A 22,429-nucleotide genomic window follows, 5' to 3' on the forward strand; every position below is an offset into this window, starting at 1 on the left:
TCATTTAATGTTTAATTATCTGAGATTTTTAAAACTTTGCTACTCATCTTTAACATTTATCCCACTTGTATTGTTCGTGTGTATATAAAATGTAGCATAATGATTTGCCCTTCCTAATTGATTATTTTGTCGTCTTTTTCCTTTTTTCTTTTGCTGTACTTGGGTTCATTCTGAAATATGACACTTCATTTGGCCCTTTGTGCTGTATGTCAGCGTCTTCAACTTTATGGATACCATTCTCCTACTAATAGTGTATGTACAATACTTTAAATGTTCTTTATGTATAAAGCCCTCACCTGTTATACTTGATAATGTTATTTCTTTATATAAAGCTATAGCTGCTGTTTATTCGTAGAATGTTTTAGAATTTATTGAATACAATACGTGCAGTGAAGCCTTAATGTTACATTTCATTCCTAGATTTATGCAAAGACTAAAATATGCAGAATAATTATGTATCTTTAACTTTAGATTGAAATAAGGAAAAGGTAAGTGTACAACAACTAAAACATAATAATTGAAATTTTATATTTTTTAGCAGTATTTGAAGAGTTATGTAGAGAGAGCAGATTCTCAGGCTATGTTCCTGCAGAACACAGGTATTTTATGAACCAGATCTATCCATCTTATGTACAGTCTTTGTTCAGTTCTAATAAAGAAGTGTCTTAATGGATAGACTTTTTTTCATTTTCACTTTTGCTCACAATTTTTTTTCAAAGCCTTTGTTTCCTGCCGTTTCCTCTGCTCTGCACAAAAATCTGGTGTAAGCTGCTACTTGATATGTTTATATCAGTTTATCATATTATTTCTAAAGAGGATAATGACTTTCAGACTTGTCTTGAAAAAATTGTGAATTTCTGTAGATGAACTTCTAGTTGTACTCTTCTTCTTATGCTGAGCTTTCTTCTTTCTTTTCTCCTGAGAAAGTCAGCACTTTTGGTTAGCCCAGCTACTAAAGAAGAACAGGCCATGGCCCTTTTTGAATGTAAACGTGTACAGTTCACTTGATTTCTCCAAGGATCCTTAAGCCTCCTACAAGGATCCCTCAATTTATACAGATTCCATCATAGGAGCCCTTGAATTCAGGGTCACTGATTTAATATTATCCAGCTAAAAGTATTCTAGTTGTAGTGTACAATTCTAAAAGTAGGTGTGTTGCCTCCTATATTGGATAGGTAATCAAAATTCCCAACTATAAAAACTAATTTTTGTTATAGATTTAAACAGCTACTGGAGGCTGATCACCATAAACTAAACCCAAGATGTTTTTCCTCGTTATACAAAATGGACCTGCAATGGGTTGAGAAACAAGCCAAGTCCATAGGATCCATATAAATAATTTTGATTACTCGTAAGATACTTTAAATTTTTTTCTACAGAAATCACTACTCTTTTCCATTAAGTAAAGCCTGTCATTTCCTTTAAATTTTTAAAGGATTACTCTTAATGATTTCAAAAATTTCTAGAATGTGTAAGACGAAAGTCTCACAGATTATAATGCCATATGCCATACAATACTTAAGACTTTATGAATTTTTTTTTTTTTTAAGACGGAGTTTCGCTCTTTCTCCCAGCTGGAGTGCAGTGGCACAATCTCAGCTCACTGCAACCTCCGACTCCCTGTTTCAAGTGATTCTCCTGCCTCAGCCTCCCAAGAAGCTGAGATTTACAGGCACACACCACCACGCCCAGCTAATTTTTGTATTTTTAGTAGAGACTGGGTTTCACCATTTTGGCCAGGATGGTCTCGATCTCCTGACCTTGTGATCCACCCACTTTGGCCTCCCAAAATGCTGGGATTACAGGCGTGAGCTACCATGCCTGACCTATGATTTATTTTTCTAATGTAATATGTCATCATTGTATGAACCATTTTTCTAACTTTGACAATTTTTATTTTTCCCTTAATCTCATAAGAAATTTTCATATAGGGTGATTATACATTAAACAAAAAATACATCTTAGAATAATGTTGCTAAAAGAAAATGGATGCTAATATTGCTCTAGTTTAAACTACATATGCAAATTGCAGTCATTAATGAGAATAATATTGAGAAGCAGACTTAAATCACAAATTTTATTTATATTGTACCTGTTCAATAAAAAAATTATGATTTTTACATTTTATTGTGGTAATATATTTTTCCTTTATTTCATTTTATAGAAGACAGCTTTTATGTAAAATGCACACGATAAAGTGATGTAACAATGTCATTTTTACATACAGTCTTAAATGTTACAGGATTTTTCGACTCCCTTATGAGTTTACTTGGTTAGATAAACTATATTTCCTATACTAGAAAAATATTTGCTCAATAAGGAGTTATTATTTTCATAAACTACAAGCAAACAAGGGAAATTCATTTACAATTTAAAAAAATTCCAGCAGCCTGAAAATGTATATGAAATATCATTGATACAAGTATTATACAAATCGATTAGTATGGTGTTATGAATTAACTAGCAATTATCTGCTAGTTTCCAGAGTTGTAAATTAACTCAAGTATCTAATTTGAGTATAGATCACAGAGCTGGATTTAAACTAAGAGATTTATAAGAGCCAGTTTCTACCTTTAGGAAGAAGTTTCCTCAGGGAAAGCAGTGACCTGCTTGGCTTTTTACTATGGAGATAGAGATTCTGTGGTCCCTGTAGTGGACTGTTCTAAAATTTAATCACTCTTACAGTAGATTATGCCTATTTTCCATCACAGTATTTCCTGCTACAGTATAAAACTAAGTATACACTTTTGTATTCTTGAAGACAGCTGTTACCTTATAACCTTTTCTGTTCCAAATAACCCTGATTCTTTTCATATTTCTCATGTGGTCAACTCTTAATTTCATCATTGCACAGTGATGAAAAGAAGTACAAAAATTCAAAAGGATAAATAATGCCAAAAGTCAAGTACATTTGACTTTGGCATGCATTACAGGTTTTTTAAAAAATAATATTCTTAATTCTCCTAGTTTCATTGCCGACAGAAAATATACCAGTTTTTGTACTGATTCTTTGATGTATTTTGAGACTTTTTTATGGACTAAAACAATATCAATATTCTTAAATGATCTGTATTTGAAAACAATGTGTATTCTCCAATTTGGGATACAGGATTGTAATATATACAAATATATATTACCAAGCATGTTAGTTATGTGTTTTAAATCTTCTATGTCATTACTAATGTTTTTGTCTGCTTGATTTGTCAATTAGTATGTTAAATTATACGTTACAATAGATTTGTTAACTTCTACTTACAATTTTCTTAATTTTTGTTTTATATATTTTGAATTGTTACCTGTATAAGATTATAGATTATTTATATCGTCTTAGTGAATTGAGTCCTCTATTATATCCTATCCCTAGATCTCTAGAAATGTTTTTTGCCCTAAAATCTCTTTTAGTTATCAGAATAAATTTACTACCTACCTCTATTTTAGTGTTTTATACCACTTTCTTTTTTTTCTGTAGTGATGATGAAACTTTCCCTGATTTTTAAAATATATTTTAGTTCAGGAATTTTCTATAATTAAAATGTAAATATACAATAAAATAAATAATGATAGAATTATAACCACCATATAGATGAAGAAGTAAAATACTGCCATATACCACGAATCCCCTTCATGTGTATCCCCACTCATAATCCCTCAATGTCTTTCAAAAGATAAACACAATCATGACTTTTATGTAAATCACTTACTTGCTTTGTTCTATGGTTTTAACACCTACTTATGCATCCTAAACAGTATAGTTTAGTTTTACCCCTTTTTGTAGTTTATGTAACTGGCATCATGTTATATGAATGTTTCTGTCTCTTGTTTCTTGGGCTCAACAAATCATGATTGCCAGTTTCATCTGTGTTGTATGTAGTCCTAGTTAATTCACTTTTTTTACTGTAAACAGTGGCTTTCAAGCATTGTGGTCTGTGATCCTATTACATGTCGAAAGTTGTTGAGGATCCAAAAGAGATTTTTACATAGGTTATATATTGTATATTTACCGTATTAGAAGTTAAGACTGAGATTTTAAAAATATTAGTCTATTTTAAAACAATAATTTAAAAACTCATTATATGTTAACATAAACTTTTTAATTTAGAAAAATAACTTCAAAAATGTAGTGAGGAGAGTGATATTGTTTTACATTTTTTGCCAATCTCTTTAATGTCTGGCTTACCAGAAGACAGCTGGTTTCTCATAGCTGTTTTGCATTCAATCTGTTGCAGTATGTTATTTTGGCAATAAATACTGTCAGTTGTTTACTTTGAAGTGACAGGCTCTTGGTTGGTTCATTTTCAAAAAAATGTCTGCCACATACTGAAATCTGAATAACCATGGTTTGTCTATTAGTTGTTCTTTCAAGTAAAAGTGGTGGCTCATGAAAAAAGTGGCTAGTTCAGCTTGCAACACAAATCATCACACAGGTGTTCTTTCTGAAGACAACCATGGTACTTGAGTATGCAGCAGTAGTGCTGTATGCACACTCACACCAAATATTAAAAAAAAAATTCATTCTTCTATGCCTCTTAATTTCTCCTTAACAGTTTGCCGTATTTTTATCTTTTCATGCTGCATTCTTCATATTTATCTTCCGGTTCATGAATTCTGCTAGAGATATATGTAATCTGATGTTAAATTTCAGTGGTTAAATTTCTAAGAGTTTTACTTGGCTATTTTTCTAAGAGTACAACAATTTTCGATAGTCTGTTTTTTCCTGAATAATCCTTTCAGATCTAGCTTCATATTTTTCAAAGTTATCAAAGTTATTTTGCATTTCATATCTAACCATTTCGGTGTTGGAAGTCTGCACATCTGGTTCTGTTGTTTCTGCTGGCTCTCACTTAGGGTGGCTTATGTTCTTTTGTCTTCAGCAGTTTTGCGTTGTGAGCATACAATTGTTGTCTCTGTTCAGATTCTTTGAGGACTAGATTAAGGATATGTTCTTCCTGGGAGGATTGTGTTCAGTTTTCTTTTTCTTTTTTTCCTATGATGTACCTAGGGTGCAGTCCCATGTCTCTTTAAATAACAAGTCTCAGATTACAGTTTTTAGGGCCATGGTTGTCATGGTGACATGAAGTATAAAGATATAGTTTTAATTTGTGTGTGTGTGTTTGTGTTTAAATATCACTAATAGCAAAGACAGTGTACTTTACTGTCTGTTCCTATGGACTGTTACTTTATTTTCCCCTAGTTTGTTTAATCTCTGAATAGAACCTTCTTAGACCCTTTATTCAGACAGGGTATTTGGCTGTCTGAACACGGGAACTTTAGGGAGCCATTATTCTGCTTACCACAGTGATATATTAACCATCTCTAAATCAATCTTCTTTCCTCCTAACTTCCTTTTTCCCTCCTTTCCTCCTTCCCTCTTTATTTCCTTCTTTCCTTCCTCTTTTCCTTTTTTGTCTCTTCCTTTCTTGCTACCTTCCTCCCTTTCAGTCATATGTGGCATGGAATGCCTTGAAAGGGATCCTGCTTTGGCTCAGCCAAAAAGGCATTGGGCACTTTTGACCAAAACTACAAAGTTTAAGAAAGTTCTATCAGTAACAGACTCTGAACTTAAGCAAAAAATGTGTCAGACTTACAGGACACACTACATCCAGGACATCATTTTGCCTATGCCTTTCATTTGTGAAGTTCTGGGCTTCCTATCTGTATATTCTTTTACCTCTTTTAATGAAGGTCTACACACTTAACATGACATCTGGTAAAGGGGCCAGTAGCTCAGATAGCAAACAAAGATAACAGAGAAAACTTCAGGAAGTCTTGGCATATTGGCCTATTTACATATCAAAGCATCATAGTGGTCTGTTTCACAGCCATCACAGTGTCCAGTTACACCTGGGCATTTTTCTGTATCAGCGTTTCCTTACTTAGCCTGTATGCGTAGATATGTTCTGGTTTTATATTTGCTTTGCATTTCTTGCTATTAAAATCTAGTCTGACTTTCATTGCTACTTTAAGCTTATGTAAAATATCCTTATTGTATAATATTTTCCTGGTGATAAAAATTCCTACTAGTTTGCGTATTCTGAGAATTTACTCTGAACTTCGTCGTTCAAATTGTTGTTTAAAAAATTTAAAACTGTCTCCAGAACAGATACATACATAGAAATCAGTGAGTGTGCCAGGCATATCACTGATTTATTAGCTGTTTTTTCCTGCAGCAATAGTTGCTGTAAGGATATTGTTTCTGCCCTCCGAAACTTTGTAATTATTTAAAAGATGATGTAAGATAAAACAAAAACAAATATATCCAGTTACAGCAATTCAGTAGTATATTCTAGCATAATTTAATCCCTGAGGCCAAATGATGAACCAGAAAAGCTTTCTGCGGCAGGACACTTGTAAAACTGTTACGTTCTAAATAAGACTTTTTAAATTCGAAAAGTTGTATATTATCCTGATAGATAAATACACATTTTCAAAATATTTTCAAATATGGGAAAGCAAGACGAAAATTAAAAACATCCTAACCCCAACATTCGGAGATAATTAATATATTTACTTTTTTTTCTTGCCCACAAAATATATGGTTGGTTAAACTAATTTTAGCTTTTAATATGTTATAAATATATTTGTGTGTGTGTGTGTGATGGTGGACAGTGTTTGGAAGTAAGGATGAGGCATGGCTTCACAAAGTGAATCGTTCCTGCTACTCTTCTAATAATAGTGCACAGTAAGCCGTATTTTCTAGTTTGGTGGGTTTAACAATCCCTTTCTTTATCACATATTAACCTTCTGAATTGAAGTTTTAAAATGCATCCACATTCAAAATGTGTAAATAATATTTTCAGATCAAGCATTTGATCTAGCTGGTATTTACTGAGGTTATTCCATATCTATGTAAAAGAAAATGAATTGTATTAGTTCTATATTTAGCTAGTTTTACCTGTTTAATTTATAACTGCTTAGTTAAAGCTTGTATCATTATAAAGGGAGTGATGCAGATTCTCTGTCAATTTGCTACATTTATAGTTACGGTAATATTTATGTCTGTGTTATGTAAATGGTTCCTGCTAAATAATACTTTATTAACATTTTATAAAGATTTTATTAAAATATAGGCAGTGGGCAGTGTTTCTAGTTAGTAATAGGGAATTAAAACTTAGAGGACCTTTGAAATAATTCCTAGATGCATATAATTTTTTTAGTAGCACTGGACTTTTAAAGATTAAGGCAAAATGAAAGAAAGAAAAGTTCTATTTTCATCCAGTCACTCTTGAGTACACCATGCAGCATTTCATCTCACATTAACCAAAAGATCACCTGAGAAACTGTGAAATCTTCCCTGATAAATCCTGACAGAAACTGGGTTTAATTATTTTTGTTTATGGGGATCCAAGTTAGGCTTACAGTTTGACATCTTCCTAGAGTGATTTGACTACACTTCTTAATCTACACTTCCTGGTATCTCCTTCAGACTACCCTGTTCTCAGATAGAATTTAGTATCCTGTCCTTGTAAAAAAGAATAAGAAGTACCTTAACCATTCACAATAGAAACACCTGCCAAATCTCAAGTAGTTTTGAGTGCTTTGACTTAAAACAAGCCTATTTCTTTTTGACAAGCTTGGGATGAATTTAAACTTTGTTTCTGTAAAGTATAGATAAGGTTATTTTGAATCTTTGATATACCAGCAGGATGTATGATAGCCAACAATAATTTATCTTTTAATAGGTTGCTACAAAATTGCCAAAATTTTTCCCAAACAAATTTAGTTCACACAAGGTGTGAATAGAATTTTTTTCACTCTTTCTTAGAAGTTATACATGTTTCAGTAGAAGGGCAGAAGGAGAGATCGGAGAATTTGATTCTTTTCGACAAAGCTACATTGTACTTAGAAATAGTGGTTATATACCATTACACCTTTAAAAGTATGTGAGTTACCAGCAGTGTAATACAATACTGTTGTGCACAGCAGAAAACAAAACAAACAAGAAAAAAAGGTAAGCTAATGTGTTTCCTTTGCAAGGTTGGTTAGATTTAAAGTGTATAAATTATCATTCTTTGTGACTATTCTTTAGATTTCAGTTGTGCTTCTTAAAACTTCTACAGGTTCTTAAAACAGATGCTGAGGAACTTGTCTCCAGAAGCTATTGGGATACACTGAGACGTAACACAAGCCAAGCACTGTTTTCAGACCTCGCAGAGGTATAATTAAGCCTCAACAAGGTCCTTGTACTATTTGCCATCTTGTTAATCTAGTCCTCATTTCATTTTAGAGTCACAGTGATGAAACCCAACATGTATGTTACATTTTCCATTTTTTTAGTAGAGCAAAAATTACTGTATATAAACTGTGTATTTGAATACGTCAGCTTTGACAGTTCAACTTAATTAAAAGGAAATGACATTTTTTTTTTTTTTACCTAAGGATCTCTATGTAGAAATTAGAATATATGTATTTTAAAGTTTCACTGAATCTTTTAAGCTTACAATTTACCATGTTACATGAAGTGCTGAAATGTTTCCCCCAATAAAAGATACCTGACTCTTCAGAAATATGTTAGATTTAAACAAATTTCCCAGTATTGATAGTGAGTGGCTTACCAAGGGCCCGGGGTATGGGAGTTTGAGAAGGTATGGTAGTAGGAACAGTCAGTCAAGGAAGGGAGGAATATTTTACCTTGACATTAAGATTGCCAGTGCATAGTGAAAATAAAAAGCAGACCGACCTTATCTCAGTTTTATTACCGTTTTTGAATTTCGTACAGATCTGTATCTTACTGCTGCATTGGAGTAGACTGCTTCCATTATCCCATTCTTACGACACTGTCAATAGGGATTTCTAGTTTTTCAAGACGGGCCGTATCTTAGAAACACTGTTTTGTGTTTCTTATTAAGAATTTTTCCTAAGAACTTTATTAGAGGCAGCTAGCAGTCTTACCAGAAAAGACTTTTCATAAATACTGAGATTTATTTTTCATTATCTCTTTCTCTTTAAAGTGGGCTTCTCATTTCTTTTTCTAGACTTTAACTTTTAAAAGTTATACCTAAAAATATCTGGAGAAGTAAACTGGAATCAGTTGTGACTTCTGTTATCCATGTATTACAGTGTTACTCTATTGACATATCTAGACTAGGGCAAACACTTCAAAATGTTAATTTTGTCACCCTTGCTCAATTTTAAAGTCCCAAAGCAAATAAAGTATTTTGTCCTATGTTTAATATGTCTGTGATATATAACTGTGATGTAATTATGACCAACAATTACCTTTTAAAATTACCTTTTAAAAGTGAACCATGTTTAGGTATGACATGGCAGATGTTCCATTTACAGATATTTTAGAAGCACTTTATTTTGTAATCATTTATATAGGTACATTGTAGTAGTCAGCGCTTAAAAATAAGAGCAGCTGGGAACATTACCTCTTAGAGTCCCTACAAGTCAACTGTGTCCTAGCTTCCATGCTTCAAATCAACGGTCATATCATTGTCTCTCCCCATACTAGAGTATCCACCTTCCAGCCTCCAACCATCTTAATCCCATTTAACTCTGGTAGACATTCTCAGTTAGACAAAATCTGCTAATTAGAGATTGAATTTAACTTAAATCTTGGTAAGTTTAATATCAGAAAACCAGTCAGGTCCTGTGTACTCAGAGAATTATATGATTTGTTTAAGATCTTTGGAAAATGTATATGGTTCTATTGTAGATAGGCTGGAGCTGGTGGGCTTTTACAGAGCTAATTAATTCTGCACACCTCTTCCCAACTCAACACTGTGTGACACCCCCTTTGGTACTTGAAAGTGGCTATAATAGGAATATGAATATCACAGAAACTGGCCAACATTACAAATCGGCCTTTTTTTTTTTTATTCTGGACAGTTCAGTTTGCCAGCACACTATTGGCTGTAATTAATCCATATACTGATTCTAAGCTGCTAAATTAATGAATGAATTGAATCAAATTCCCTGAAAGTAAATCTGATAGAAGAAAGAAAGGAAAAAGAAGAAAACAAAACAAAACTTAAATATCGTGTTCCAAATAAAATAATTACTTGGGGAGTATCTGTTACTACCCTCCCACATTAGAATAATAATTGAGAATTAACTACAGTTCAGTTACAACTAATTATATAAATCCTTATAGGTTACTGTGAATACCAGTGGAATACAGAACTGTTTACAGTATTAGTATTTCAGGATTCAAATTGGTTCAGAAAGAAGGCTTGGAAATCTATTTGTTATTTGTATTTATTTGTTATATATTTAATATGTAATTACTGAGATAAAATCTCTAAATAGTATAGGGAACTTGGATATTAGCCCCTCATATTCTAGTCTGGAGCTGTTTCTAACCATAGATTTTTAAAATTACAGTAAACCTCTGTGTCTCCAATTACTGTGAAACCACGTAATGAAAATTTGAGTATCATAGCTAAGACCACTTTCTAACCAAGATCATATATAATAAATTCTTAGTGCAGTATGATGAGTATATTATGCAACTGTTGAATACAGTCTGTCAGTGTCAAAATTGTAAATACTGTTTTGTGTTCTACAGATGAAATGTAAAATTTTGCTTTCAATTTGTGTTCAATTACATATCCTTGGTAAATTTCAATAGGTTATTCAAAAACTTTATTAACAAAATGAAAAGTTTGAAGATTTCCTCCAGTCTTTGGATATTTCATAGGGTTGTTATCACATTATAATCAATAAAAATATGTTAAAAGAATATTTTAAGCCCTTTAATAGTTTGATATATTTCATGCAAGTTTTGTTTATTTTATTTTTGATGAAATCATTTTAAATAGTTTTTAATCAAAGCAAAGTAAGATAATGTCCTTTGTATAAATGGTCCACAGGGTTCTTTTGTGGCTTTTTCTCCCTTTGTTATGAAAATACCTGAATTCAGTTTATTTTAACAATAAGCACAAGAATCACAGGATTAAAGTCTCTATTTTCATCTCAATCCTTGGGTGATGTAAGTTATGTAACACTGTTAGGATACCAAGGACACTGGTATAGTTTTCAGTGACTGAGCAGTACTCTGTTTCTCTGAGTGGGGGAAAAGTTTTCCCCATTTTCATTTTCATCTCTCTGTTGTCACTGTTACTTATGCCTCACTGGATCTGGATTATCTGGATAAGTGCAACATACATCTCATAAGATTTTGATGCTGAAAGACTGTTAAGTGAAGATCTCTGCTCAGTGGGCATGACAAAAACTGGCTGAATGAGGTCATTATTTAAAACCTGTATAAGACAAAGCCATCTTATTTTAGTATACTGTGTCTTGAAAAGGACATCTCACACTGTAAGAAAACATTCCTTAATTATGTTATCTGAATTCACTAACTTTTGGTGTTCCTATAACCACTCATTTTAAGGCTCTTTTTCCAGATGTATATAATATGTAATTTCAACAGCAAAAAAGAAGAGTGTACGATGTAAAAATCTTTTTTTATTACGATTCAACATTCTTTTCTTTACTTTCCTTTTTTTTTTTTTTTTGAGACAGAGTCTGGCTGTGTTGCCCAGGCTGGGGTGCAGTGGCGCTATCTCGGCTCACTGCAAGCTCAGGCTCACTGCAAGCTCTGCCTCCAGGGTTCATGCCATTCTCCTGCCTCAGCCTCCCAAGTAGCTGGGACTACAGGCGCCCGGCTGATTTTTTGTATTTTTAGTAGAGACAGGGTTTCACCATGTTAGCCAGGATGGTCTCGATCTCTGGACCTCGTGATCCACCCGCCTTGGCCTCCCAAAGTGATGGGATTACAGGCGTGAGCCACCACGCCCGCCCTCAACTTTCTTATCTTTTCTGTCTTGTCTAGTCCCTTTTCAGTGTCCTGAAATATATTTGATAAAAATACATAATAACAGCTAACACTTAGTAAGCATTTACAGTACACTAGTCACAGGGCTAAATGATTTAAATGTGTTACCTCATCCTTACCGCAAGCCTTTGGGATAGATACTATTATTATTCCTTAAGATAGTGATATCCTCAACAGATTAACTTCTGTAAGGTCACTTAAATAATGAGAAGTGTCTGGATTCAAAGCCAGCAATCTGACTCTTAAACCATCTTATTTGCTCACCACAATACTGGCTATTTGTGAAGTAAGCAACTTTTTCAAAACCACCATTTCCCCCTTCTAATCTACTCTGTCTCCTTTCCTCTCACCCCATTCTTCTAGCTTCCGGACAGAGGCAAGAGCCTCTACTCTTATGCTGCACTCGGGGGTGGAATAACCTCTGAAATAGTTCCTCCTCCTACTAATTTAAACTGATAATAAATAAGATAATAAACTTATTAAGCTAGACTCTATTAAATCACAAAAAGAGTGCCTATAATTAATATCAGATTTTTTTTCCCAAAAGTTATTTGCGTCTTATGACTACTAAGAAGAACATTTGTTTGCTTATATTTTAACTTTATCCGCAAAATTGTTGTTATGGTTAGGATTGTTCCCATTTTATAGATAAGAAAGCTGAAGGTAAAAAAAAAGTCAGTGACCCAGGTCTTCTGATTTTAAATCTTGTTCTATTAGAGCAGGCTGCCTCTTCAACTTAAAGTTCTGGGGAAAGTAATGCCTTTTAGAGCTACTCCAATTATACTAGTCTCCTCTCACTTATGGATCCCCAAAAGACTGGCACCACTAATATTCCTCAACTTTCATAAGAAGCTTGTTCAAGAAGATGCATTTAAAACATAGTATGTGACACTTGGCTACCTGGCTGTATTTTTTTTCTCCTGGCAAACAGATCAAACCACTATCAAATCCTCAAAGAAGTTGGTTTTATTGTAGACAACTTCTCAGGTATCCCAGCTATGGAGGATACTTGGGATTTCTCAGCAGAGTAAACTGAGTAGTAGTAGTAGAGATCTACCAAACCAATGATAAGGAGGTTATATGCTGGAATGATTAGGAAAATCTAAACTAAATTACTTAAATGTAAGTAGAATATTTAAACGATTACTAAAGAATGTCAACAGTTTTAGATAATTTAAAGTATAGATACCCTACATGCTGGAGTTTTTAAGACAAATGTGAATAATTAGTCACTTTAGAAACAGATTTTAATGCATTAAAAGGGGACATGTGCAGGGGAAATCAGATGTGGTCTCTGTTACTCCATGTTAATCATTAAAAGAGAAGCAGATTTGGTCCATGGAGAAAGGAAATAAAGATTTAACAAATGTTATGAAGGATAAAATTGCCATCTTTATGAAAGATTAGGAAGAGGGGCTGTGAGGAATCAAAGGAATATGAAAATTTAGTGTCTGGATGAATGAGACTTTTGGTCCGCAGCCACAGAAGACTGATCCTTTGTAGAGAAGTATTTGTTTTCTGTCTTACGTTTTCTGTGGAGTACTATCAGGGTTCTGGACAAAAAGTAATAAAACTGTGTGCCTATCTACAGCTATTTTTCTTGAATAAAAAATAGGATTATTTAAACTCTTTTTTTCACATTTCCTAGGATGATGTATAGGAAAGTTACAATCCTTTGAATTTTATGCTTTTTGTACCTAAGTTTATGAAATGAGTTAATGGCCAACTGGAGAAGGAAGGAAGGAAGGGAAGGAGAGAAAAGGAAGATCTATAAAGCTACATTAAAGGAAGGTGGATGATTTTCATAGGCCATTATACTTTATAAGGACTATAACCAAGCAGTTTTAAGAAAATACTTGGAACTTAGTTTATTAAGTTGAGTGGAAAAGGAAAAGTCTCTGGAATTAATTTTTTATCCATTTGACAAGTTATGTAAGACTTTGAAAAAATTGTAGATCATATAAATTTTTAAGATCATATTATTACTTTAGTTTTTCTGTTTCCAAATACAGTATCCATTAAAGTGTCGTAATTACAGAATATAATGGTTAAAGGAAGCTGTTTTGTGAAGCTTGGGACCATTCTTGTGTCAGCCCCATTTATTCAATATCTCTTTGGAACATCATTTAAAAAAAATAATTTTTCAGATTGATTAGGAAAATCCAAACTAAATTACTTGAATAAAAATAGAATATTTAGATGATTATTAAAGGATTTCAATTATTTTAGATAATTTAAAAGATAGACTGCTATATGCATAATTTGAGGTTGAACATTTCTTATATCTTCAAAATTTGTTGAGTACAAAGATCAGTTTCATTCAAAGTTCGATTACTAAAATGTGAGCTTTATTTTAACTATAATTGCATGTATTAATGTGCCTGTGTTTTTCATTCCAATATTAATATATTTACATTCTTGATGTTTGTATGTCGATAACAAAATTATTTGAGAGATATTGGGTATCCCTATTCTGTTTCTTTTATTGAAGCTAACTTTCAAATTGTGATTTATTTTTAAGCGTGCTGATGACATCACAAGTTTAGTAACAGATACTACACTTCTTGTACACTTTTTTGGAAAGAAAGGAAAAGCTGAGCTCAACTTTGAAGATTTTTATAGGTGAGCTTATTTTTATATTTTTATTAAAAATTATTAGCCTACTGAAATCAGAAGGATCTTTAGACATTGTCTAGTACAGCAATACTCACCTCCTTTGTTACTTTAATCTTAAATAAGATCCTGTGTATAATAAATACCCACATTTATCAGTACCTACATACCAGTGGTTATATTGATAATTATAACAGGAAGTTACTGAACGATTTTTTAAAATTCCAGATATCTGAATTGTTGTTATCTTCTATATAGTCAGAAGAAAGTATGTTGCCAATTCCTTGTCTCAATAAGCTGCAGTGATAGTAACAAGTAGTTTAAGTATCATTACTACTCTGCAAGGTACTTTTGTTATCCCCAGGTTATAGATGAGGAAACTACACCCCTGAAAGGCTAAGTTATTTGCCCCAGGTGCTACCACCATTAAGTGGTAAAGCCTCACAGATCCTGTGCTCTTTTCATTCTCATTTACAGGGAGGAACTTTGTTAATCTTTGTGTCATCATACAATTATTTCCAAATGTAACCTTTTCTGGGACATTTCATCATCTCCTGTTATCATAACTCTTTATTTATCTTTTTATTCTTTGTTACATTTTTTGTCATAGATTCATGGATAATCTCCAAACAGAAGTTCTAGAAATAGAATTCCTTTCCTACTCCAATGGAATGAATACCATCAGTGAAGAAGATTTTGCTCATATTCTTTTACGATATACAAATGTGGAAAATACGTCAGTATTTTTAGAAAATGTGCGTTACAGTATACCCGAAGAAAAGGTATCTCATCCTCATATTTAGTTGGTTATGTTACTGTTTTGTAATATGTGCCTATAAAACACATTGCCCTTTTGTTAGTTCTTTTGCTTCTCTGTGGATTAAAAGATATCTTGGATATATTTCATTCTGTGTCCTAAGTGCTGTGGCTGCACTTTCAAAAATAAATTAATTGTAAATTCTGGGTACATATCCACATTTTTCTTAGGTATTTCGAAACTCCTTTAGGCTACTACCAATTGTTTTATTCAAATTAAGAATATCATTTTTCAGGAGAATTCCACTTAGCTATATGCTTTGACTACTACCTAAACATCACCTCATAAAAAAGTTTATGTTGACATCATTTCTGTCACACTCTATTCCTTTCCATAACACCCTTAATAAAAGGTCATTTGAAGACCACCATTGATGAGTGAGTGATCTTATCATCAGCTGAAGTGAAGTTTTTCAAAGAGTTTGGATGGCAGGAATGGTTAAGAACCTGGGACAACTGATTGTCTATTTGTTTAGTAACAAATGTGTTGTCAGCGCTTCTGAACAGTTGCATTATCTAGTGGTATTTGAATGCATCACTGCAACCAAATAGAACTAGTGTTACAAGTACCTCTTCAAGCGTGGGATGTTTTAGATATATTGCCTTCTATTTATGTTTAGACAAGGATCAGGTTAATCATCCAAGAAAAACTTGCAAATAGTTTTACTTTGTTTAGAATGGATACACTGTGACAATGTTAACAGTTCTCCATTTCCTCTAAGGAATGGAAAAAAAAAAAAAAAAAAAGACTTGTTACATTTGGCAATTAGTTTACGATATCTCTGAATTAGAGTACTTTTTATCTGTTTTCCATGTTAAACGGAATTTTTCCAATTCATAGGTACTTCCCTAAAAATAAATATTGAAAATTGTACTACCCTAGTGGTGCAATTTTTCCAGCTACTGGGGTATTACTTAGGGCCTTGAATCTGCATTTTTTTTTTTTTTGCTTTTATTAAATGGAAACATTAAAATCTGTAACTTAAAAGGTTAAGTTTTTTTAAGTTAAATTCAGTTTCTGAACAATTCCAATTTCTAGATGTATCTTAAGCACCACAAATGATTACTTGTAGAAATGGAAAATTTTGCACGTGAACCAAAATTAATTGATTCTCATTTATTTTGATTTTTTTTTTTTTCTGCATTATCTCGTCAATGCTCAGAGCAGCCTTCTAGGCTTGACAGCATTCTTTGGCATCTTTCTTTTACAACAATGGAAGCTGAGGCTTTCAGATACTTAGACCCTTGTCCAAGGATTCAAATCCAAGGCTTTCTAAGCCAATGATATTCTTACCACGCTCCACTTATGTCTTTCCCTTCCTTCCACCTACTTAACTCTTCCCCTTCTTTCCATCTGTCATCTCCTTCTCTCCAGAAGAGTAACAGCTACTAATATTTGAATAGCACTTTACATTTCTAAATTACTTTCATTTTCATTTGTTTACCTAGCAGATATTTATTGAGCATCTACTATTTGCTTGGCTTTATTCCAACCACTGGGGCTCAAGTGGCAACATAAGCAAAGTCCTTCTCTCATGGAAATATATCTTAGTGGAGAGACAAAATAAACAAGTAAAAAAAGATATACTTTCAGTTCTGATAAATGTTATGAAAGGGAGCAAGAGTCACGGGGACCAGAAAAGAAAGGAGACTGTCAGGAAGGGCTTTGCTGAAGAGTGAAAAGGTAGCTTCTGGGGAGAGACTATGAAGAATGAGCTATGCAAAGTTCTGGGTAAAGTCTTCCAGGTAGAGGTAACAGCAAATGCCAAGGACCTGAGGACAGAAAAGCTCAGTTTATTTGAGAAAATGCCAAAAGTTAAAGTAAGTGGACAGGAAAATTGGAGATGAGTAAGGAAAGGTGGATATGGGTCAAATCTTTTAAGATTCTGTAGGCTAAGGTAAGAAGTTTAGTCTTTATTCAAATAGTGATTCTAAAAGTGATGGGAAGCCATTATAATGTTTAAACTTTAAAGCAGGAAGTCAGCAAACTACCCGACTTCCTAATTTTGTAAGTAAAATTGTATTGGAACACAGCCGTGCTCGTTCGTTTAATATACTGTCTGCAGCTGATTTTGCACCATAATGGTAAAGTTGAGGCAACAGAGACCATGTAGCCAGTGAAAATGAAAATATTGACTCTCTGGCCCTTTACAGAAGAAGTTTGTGAACCTTGCTTTAGAGCATAGGCATGATACTCATTCAGCAAATATTCAACAAGTATTGACAATCAACTGTGACACTTAGATGTGGTCTAATTCATGTGCCAGATATCTGATGCATGTTTCAAAAGATATCTTGGCTGCTACGTAACAGAATAGATTTTAGGTGGCCTGGGTTTGAAAGGAAGAGACAGGTTAAGATACTGTTATAGGTGCCCAGGCAATAGAAAAGCATGGCTTGGACCAGGGTAAGAGTAGGGAAAAGGGGTCAGATATTGATTGGATCATTTAAAAAGTAGAGACGATAGTACCTGTTCATGGATTATATTTCATTATAAGAGAAAAAGGAATCAAGAACTCCTAGGGCTTTGGCTTGAACCACAAGCTGAAACAGTGCCATTTGCTGAGCTAAGCAAAACCATGAATGTAGGGTTAGGAGGGAATCAAGAGTTTTCTTATGAACCAGTCATATTTTAGATTCCTAATAGTTATCTAAATGAAAAATTAAGCAGGCAAGTTGGATATGTGAATCTAGCAGTCAAGGGTACAGTCAGGATGACTGATTAGTAGTCATTAGTGTTTAAACCTCCACATTGTCTGCAGCTTAAACTTCTCCCCTGAATTTCAGGCTTTCTAGGCTTGACAGCATTCTTTGGCATCTTTCTTTTACAACAATGGAAGCTGAGGCTTTCAGATACTTAGACCCTTGTCCAAGGATTCAAATCCAAGGCTTTCTAAGCCAATGATATTCTTACCACGCTCCACTTATGTCTTTCCCTTCCTTCCACCTACTTAACTCTTCCCCTTCTTTCCATCTGTCATCTCCTTCTCTCCAGAAGAGTAACAGCTACTAATATTTGAATAGCACTTTACATTTCTAAATTACTTTCATTTTCATTTGTTTACCTAGCAGATATTTATTGAGCATCTACTATTTGCTTGGCTTTATTCCAACCACTGGGGCTCAAGTGGCAACATAAGCAAAGTCCTTCTCTCATGGAAATATATCTTAGTGGAGAGACAAAATAAACAAGTAAAAAAAGATATACTTTCAGTTCTGATAAATGTTATGAAAGGGAGCAAGAGTCACGGGGACCAGAAAAGAAAGGAGACTGTCAGGAAGGGCTTTGCTGAAGAGTGAAAAGGTAGCTTCTGGGGAGAGACTATGAAGAATGAGCTATGCAAAGTTCTGGGTAAAGTCTTCCAGGTAGAGGTAACAGCAAATGCCAAGGACCTGAGGACAGAAAAGCTCAGTTTATTTGAGAAAATGCCAAAAGTTAAAGTAAGTGGACAGGAAAATTGGAGATGAGTAAGGAAAGGTGGATATGGGTCAAATCTTTTAAGATTCTGTAGGCTAAGGTAAGAAGTTTAGTCTTTATTCAAATAGTGATTCTAAAAGTGATGGGAAGCCATTATAATGTTTAAACTTTAAAGCAGGAAGTCAGCAAACTACCCGACTTCCTAATTTTGTAAGTAAAATTGTATTGGAACACAGCCGTGCTCGTTCGTTTAATATACTGTCTGCAGCTGATTTTGCACCATAATGGTAAAGTTGAGGCAACAGAGACCATGTAGCCAGTGAAAATGAAAATATTGACTCTCTGGCCCTTTACAGAAGAAGTTTGTGAACCTTGCTTTAGAGCATAGGCATGATACTCATTCAGCAAATATTCAACAAGTATTGACAATCAACTGTGACACTTAGATGTGGTCTAATTCATGCGCCAGATATCTGATGCATGTTTCAAAAGATATCTTGGCTGCTACGTAACAGAATAGATTTTAGGTGGCCTGGGTTTGAAAGGAAGAGACAGGTTAAGATACTGTTATAGGTGCCCAGGCAATAGAAAAGCATGGCTTGGACCAGGGTAAGAGTAGGGAAAAGGGGTCAGATATTGATTGGATCATTTAAAAAGTAGAGACGATAGTACCTGTTCATGGATTATATTTCATTATAAGAGAAAAAGGAATCAAGAACTCCTAGGGCTTTGGCTTGAACCACAAGCTGAAACAGTGCCATTTGCTGAGCTAAGCAAAACCATGAATGTAGGGTTAGGAGGGAATCAAGAGTTTTCTTATGAACCAGTCATATTTTAGATTCCTAATAGTTATCTAAATGAAAAATTAAGCAGGCAAGTTGGATATGTGAATCTAGCAGTCAAGGGTACAGTCAGGATGACTGATTAGTAGTCATTAGTGTTTAAACCTCCACATTGTCTGCAGCTTAAACTTCTCCCCTGAATTTCAGGCTTTTACATTGTACTACCTACTCAGCATCTTCACTTGAAGATCCAATAGATATCTCAGGCTTAATGGTTACAAACCTGAACTACTGGTCATTCCCATAAAACTTGTTCCACAAACCATCTTCCCTCTTTCAGTTCATACAAAGTCGGTTCTTCTCAGTTCTTGTGGCCAAAATTTTGGACTCCCTCTTTTCACATTCTACATACAATCAGTCTATCAGCAAATCCTATTGATACTACCTGTATAAGAATTTAACCACTCCTAGCCACCTCCACTGCTACCATCCGAGTCATCATTCTGTCTTGCCTGGATTATTGGAATTTCCTCCCAGATCATCCTCCAACTTTGCCTCTCTGCAATCTGTTCAGCATTTAGCATTCACGGAAATGCTTTTGACTGTGATTTCGATCATACCACGGTAAGATCGCCACTCTTCTCAAAGTAAAAGCCAAAATCCTTACAGTGGCTCCTACACACACTGCTCCCTCATTACCTTTGACCTCACTTCCTATATTCTGATCCTGCTTGCTCACTCTGCACCAACCGCAGAAACTCTTTACCGTTTCTCAACTCTTCTGTCTTGGGGCTTTGTATATGTTTTCCCCTCTGACAAGAATGTTCTTCCCTTAATAGCCACATGGCTCATTATGCTATTTCTCAATGATGCCTACCCTTTCTAATATATAAATAATAGCCTATTATATGAATAATATATAACCTATTATATAAATGATACTCCCTCTCCTGGCATTCCTTATTCCTTCCTACCTTAATCTGTTTTTATTTCCATAGCATTTTCATATTCTAACATACTGTATAATTTGCTTATTTCATTATACAAATATATTTTATGTATATGTATGCAAATATATATATTATGTTGAACTCCTGTTAATTGATGGATAGATGGTATTTTAAAATGTAGAACTTGAAGCTTTTTTGTTTCTATGAATTTTACCTACAGATATATTCACTCATGATGAAGTGGCATATGTACAAGGTTATTCATTATAATGTTGTTTGTAATAGTAACCGGTTGGAAATGCCTAAATGTCTTTCAGTAAGTCGCTAATCAAATATATCATGATATATCTATAGAATGGAATAAGGTGCAGCTGAAAAGAGATCAAAGAAATTCTTTACTAGCGTAGAACTATCTCCAAGAGATACTAAGTGTGAAAAGGGCATGATTTAGAGCCATTTGTAGAGTATAAAAACATGCTAACTCTAGAAGGATTCATGGGACTAGAAAATGGTTCCTCTAAGGAAAGAAACTACATGGCTAAGGGTGGAAGGGGGATTTTGTGCTATACAATCTTTGGGCCTTTTGAATTTTGAAGAAGTGAATATATTGTCATATTAAATAAATAATTTAAAAAATTTTAAAATGCCATGAGACTAGGTAAACTTATCTAGGAGATAATGTAGATAGTGACCAGAGGGATGGAAAGATGGCTTCTCATACTAACCATGTAATGCAAATGTTAACAAGAAAGTAGTATAATTATTGTTATTAAGCTTTAAGGAAATGGATATTCAGAAAGATTTAAGTGGCTTACCTTGGATCATTCAGCCAGTAAATTTCGGAGTTTGGATTTATTTCTCCTAACCTTTTAAACTCATTTCTATTTCTAAAAGTTATTATATAGTTGCCATTTACATCAGTTACCAATTAACTTTGAACGGTATATATTGTGGCATAATTTATGGGATCAGCATGAATTTTGTGCTGAAAACAAACATGGCTTATATACACTTGAAAGCCTCATAAGACCATGTTTTCTGAATGTGTTTGTATTTAGTCAATACCATATTGTAATGATTTGTTTGGATTTTTCGAGTTAGTCTTTTCCTAGTCTTTTGTTTTTTATTTTATTGAGGTAAAATTTATGTAACAAAAAATTAACTGTTTTAAACTGAATAATTCAGTGGGATTTAGTGAATTCACAATATTGTGCAACTGCCACCTCCTTCTACTTCTAAACCATATTCCTCATACCAAAAGTAAGCCCCGTACCTATGACGCAGACCCTTCCCATTTCCTTCTCTCCTCAGTCCCTGGCAACCATCACTCTGCTTTCCGTCTCTGTGGATTTACTTATTCTAGATATTTCATATAAATGGAATCATAGAGCATGTAGCCTTTTTGTTTGGCTTCTTTCATAGTATTTTTATTATTCACTTTTATTTGTTTCAAGAAATGGGGTCTTTCTCTGCCACCAGGCTGGAGTGCAGTGGTGCAACCATAGCTCACTGCAGCCTCGAACTCCTTGGCTTAAGTGATTCTACCACCTTAGCCTCGCAGGTAGCTGGGACTATAAGCATGTACCACTGTGCCTGGCTATTTTTTTTTTTTTTTTTTTTTTTTTGCCTAGGCTTGTCTCAAACTCCTGACTTCAAGTGATCCTCCCATCTCAACCTCCCAAAGTAGTGGGATTACAGGGGTGAGCCACCATACCTGGTCTCATAGTGTTTTTGAGGTTCATCCACACTGTAGTATGTATCACTATTTCATTCTTTGCTATGGCTGAATAATAATAGTCCATTTTATGTACATACCACAATTTGTTTATCCATTCATCCTTCCATAGACATTTGGGCTATTTCTGCCTTTGGCTATTGTGACTGGTACTGCTATGAATATATGTGTACATGTAGTTTTGATTTGTATTTTCCCGGGGAGTAATTGTATTCAGCATCTTTTTATATGCTTATTGGCCATTTCTTTGGAGAAATGATTTTTCAAGTCCTTTGTCCATTTTAAAATTAGGTTATTTATCTTTTTGTTACTGCTTTGTACATGTTCTTTACA

At 33.9% G+C, this 22,429-nt stretch overlaps 1 protein-coding gene across 1 annotated transcript in view; it reads left to right on the forward strand.

Moving 5' to 3' along the window:
• The window catches only part of MICU3 (mitochondrial calcium uptake family, member 3), a 68,031-nt gene that overhangs the window by 34,554 nt on the left and 11,048 nt on the right, over positions 1-22,429 (forward strand). Inside the window, exons 9-12 of the mRNA XM_011979633.1 lie at positions 214-252; positions 8,058-8,153; positions 14,304-14,404; positions 15,006-15,177. Of these exons, the coding sequence (XP_011835023.1) occupies positions 214-252; positions 8,058-8,153; positions 14,304-14,404; positions 15,006-15,177 (408 nt within the window). The remainder of the gene's footprint in view (positions 1-213; positions 253-8,057; positions 8,154-14,303; positions 14,405-15,005; positions 15,178-22,429) is intronic.

The sequence above is a fragment of the Mandrillus leucophaeus genome, unplaced genomic scaffold (genome assembly GCF_000951045.1).
Source record: "Mandrillus leucophaeus isolate KB7577 unplaced genomic scaffold, Mleu.le_1.0 Scaffold204, whole genome shotgun sequence".
NCBI lineage: Eukaryota > Metazoa > Chordata > Mammalia > Primates > Cercopithecidae > Mandrillus > Mandrillus leucophaeus.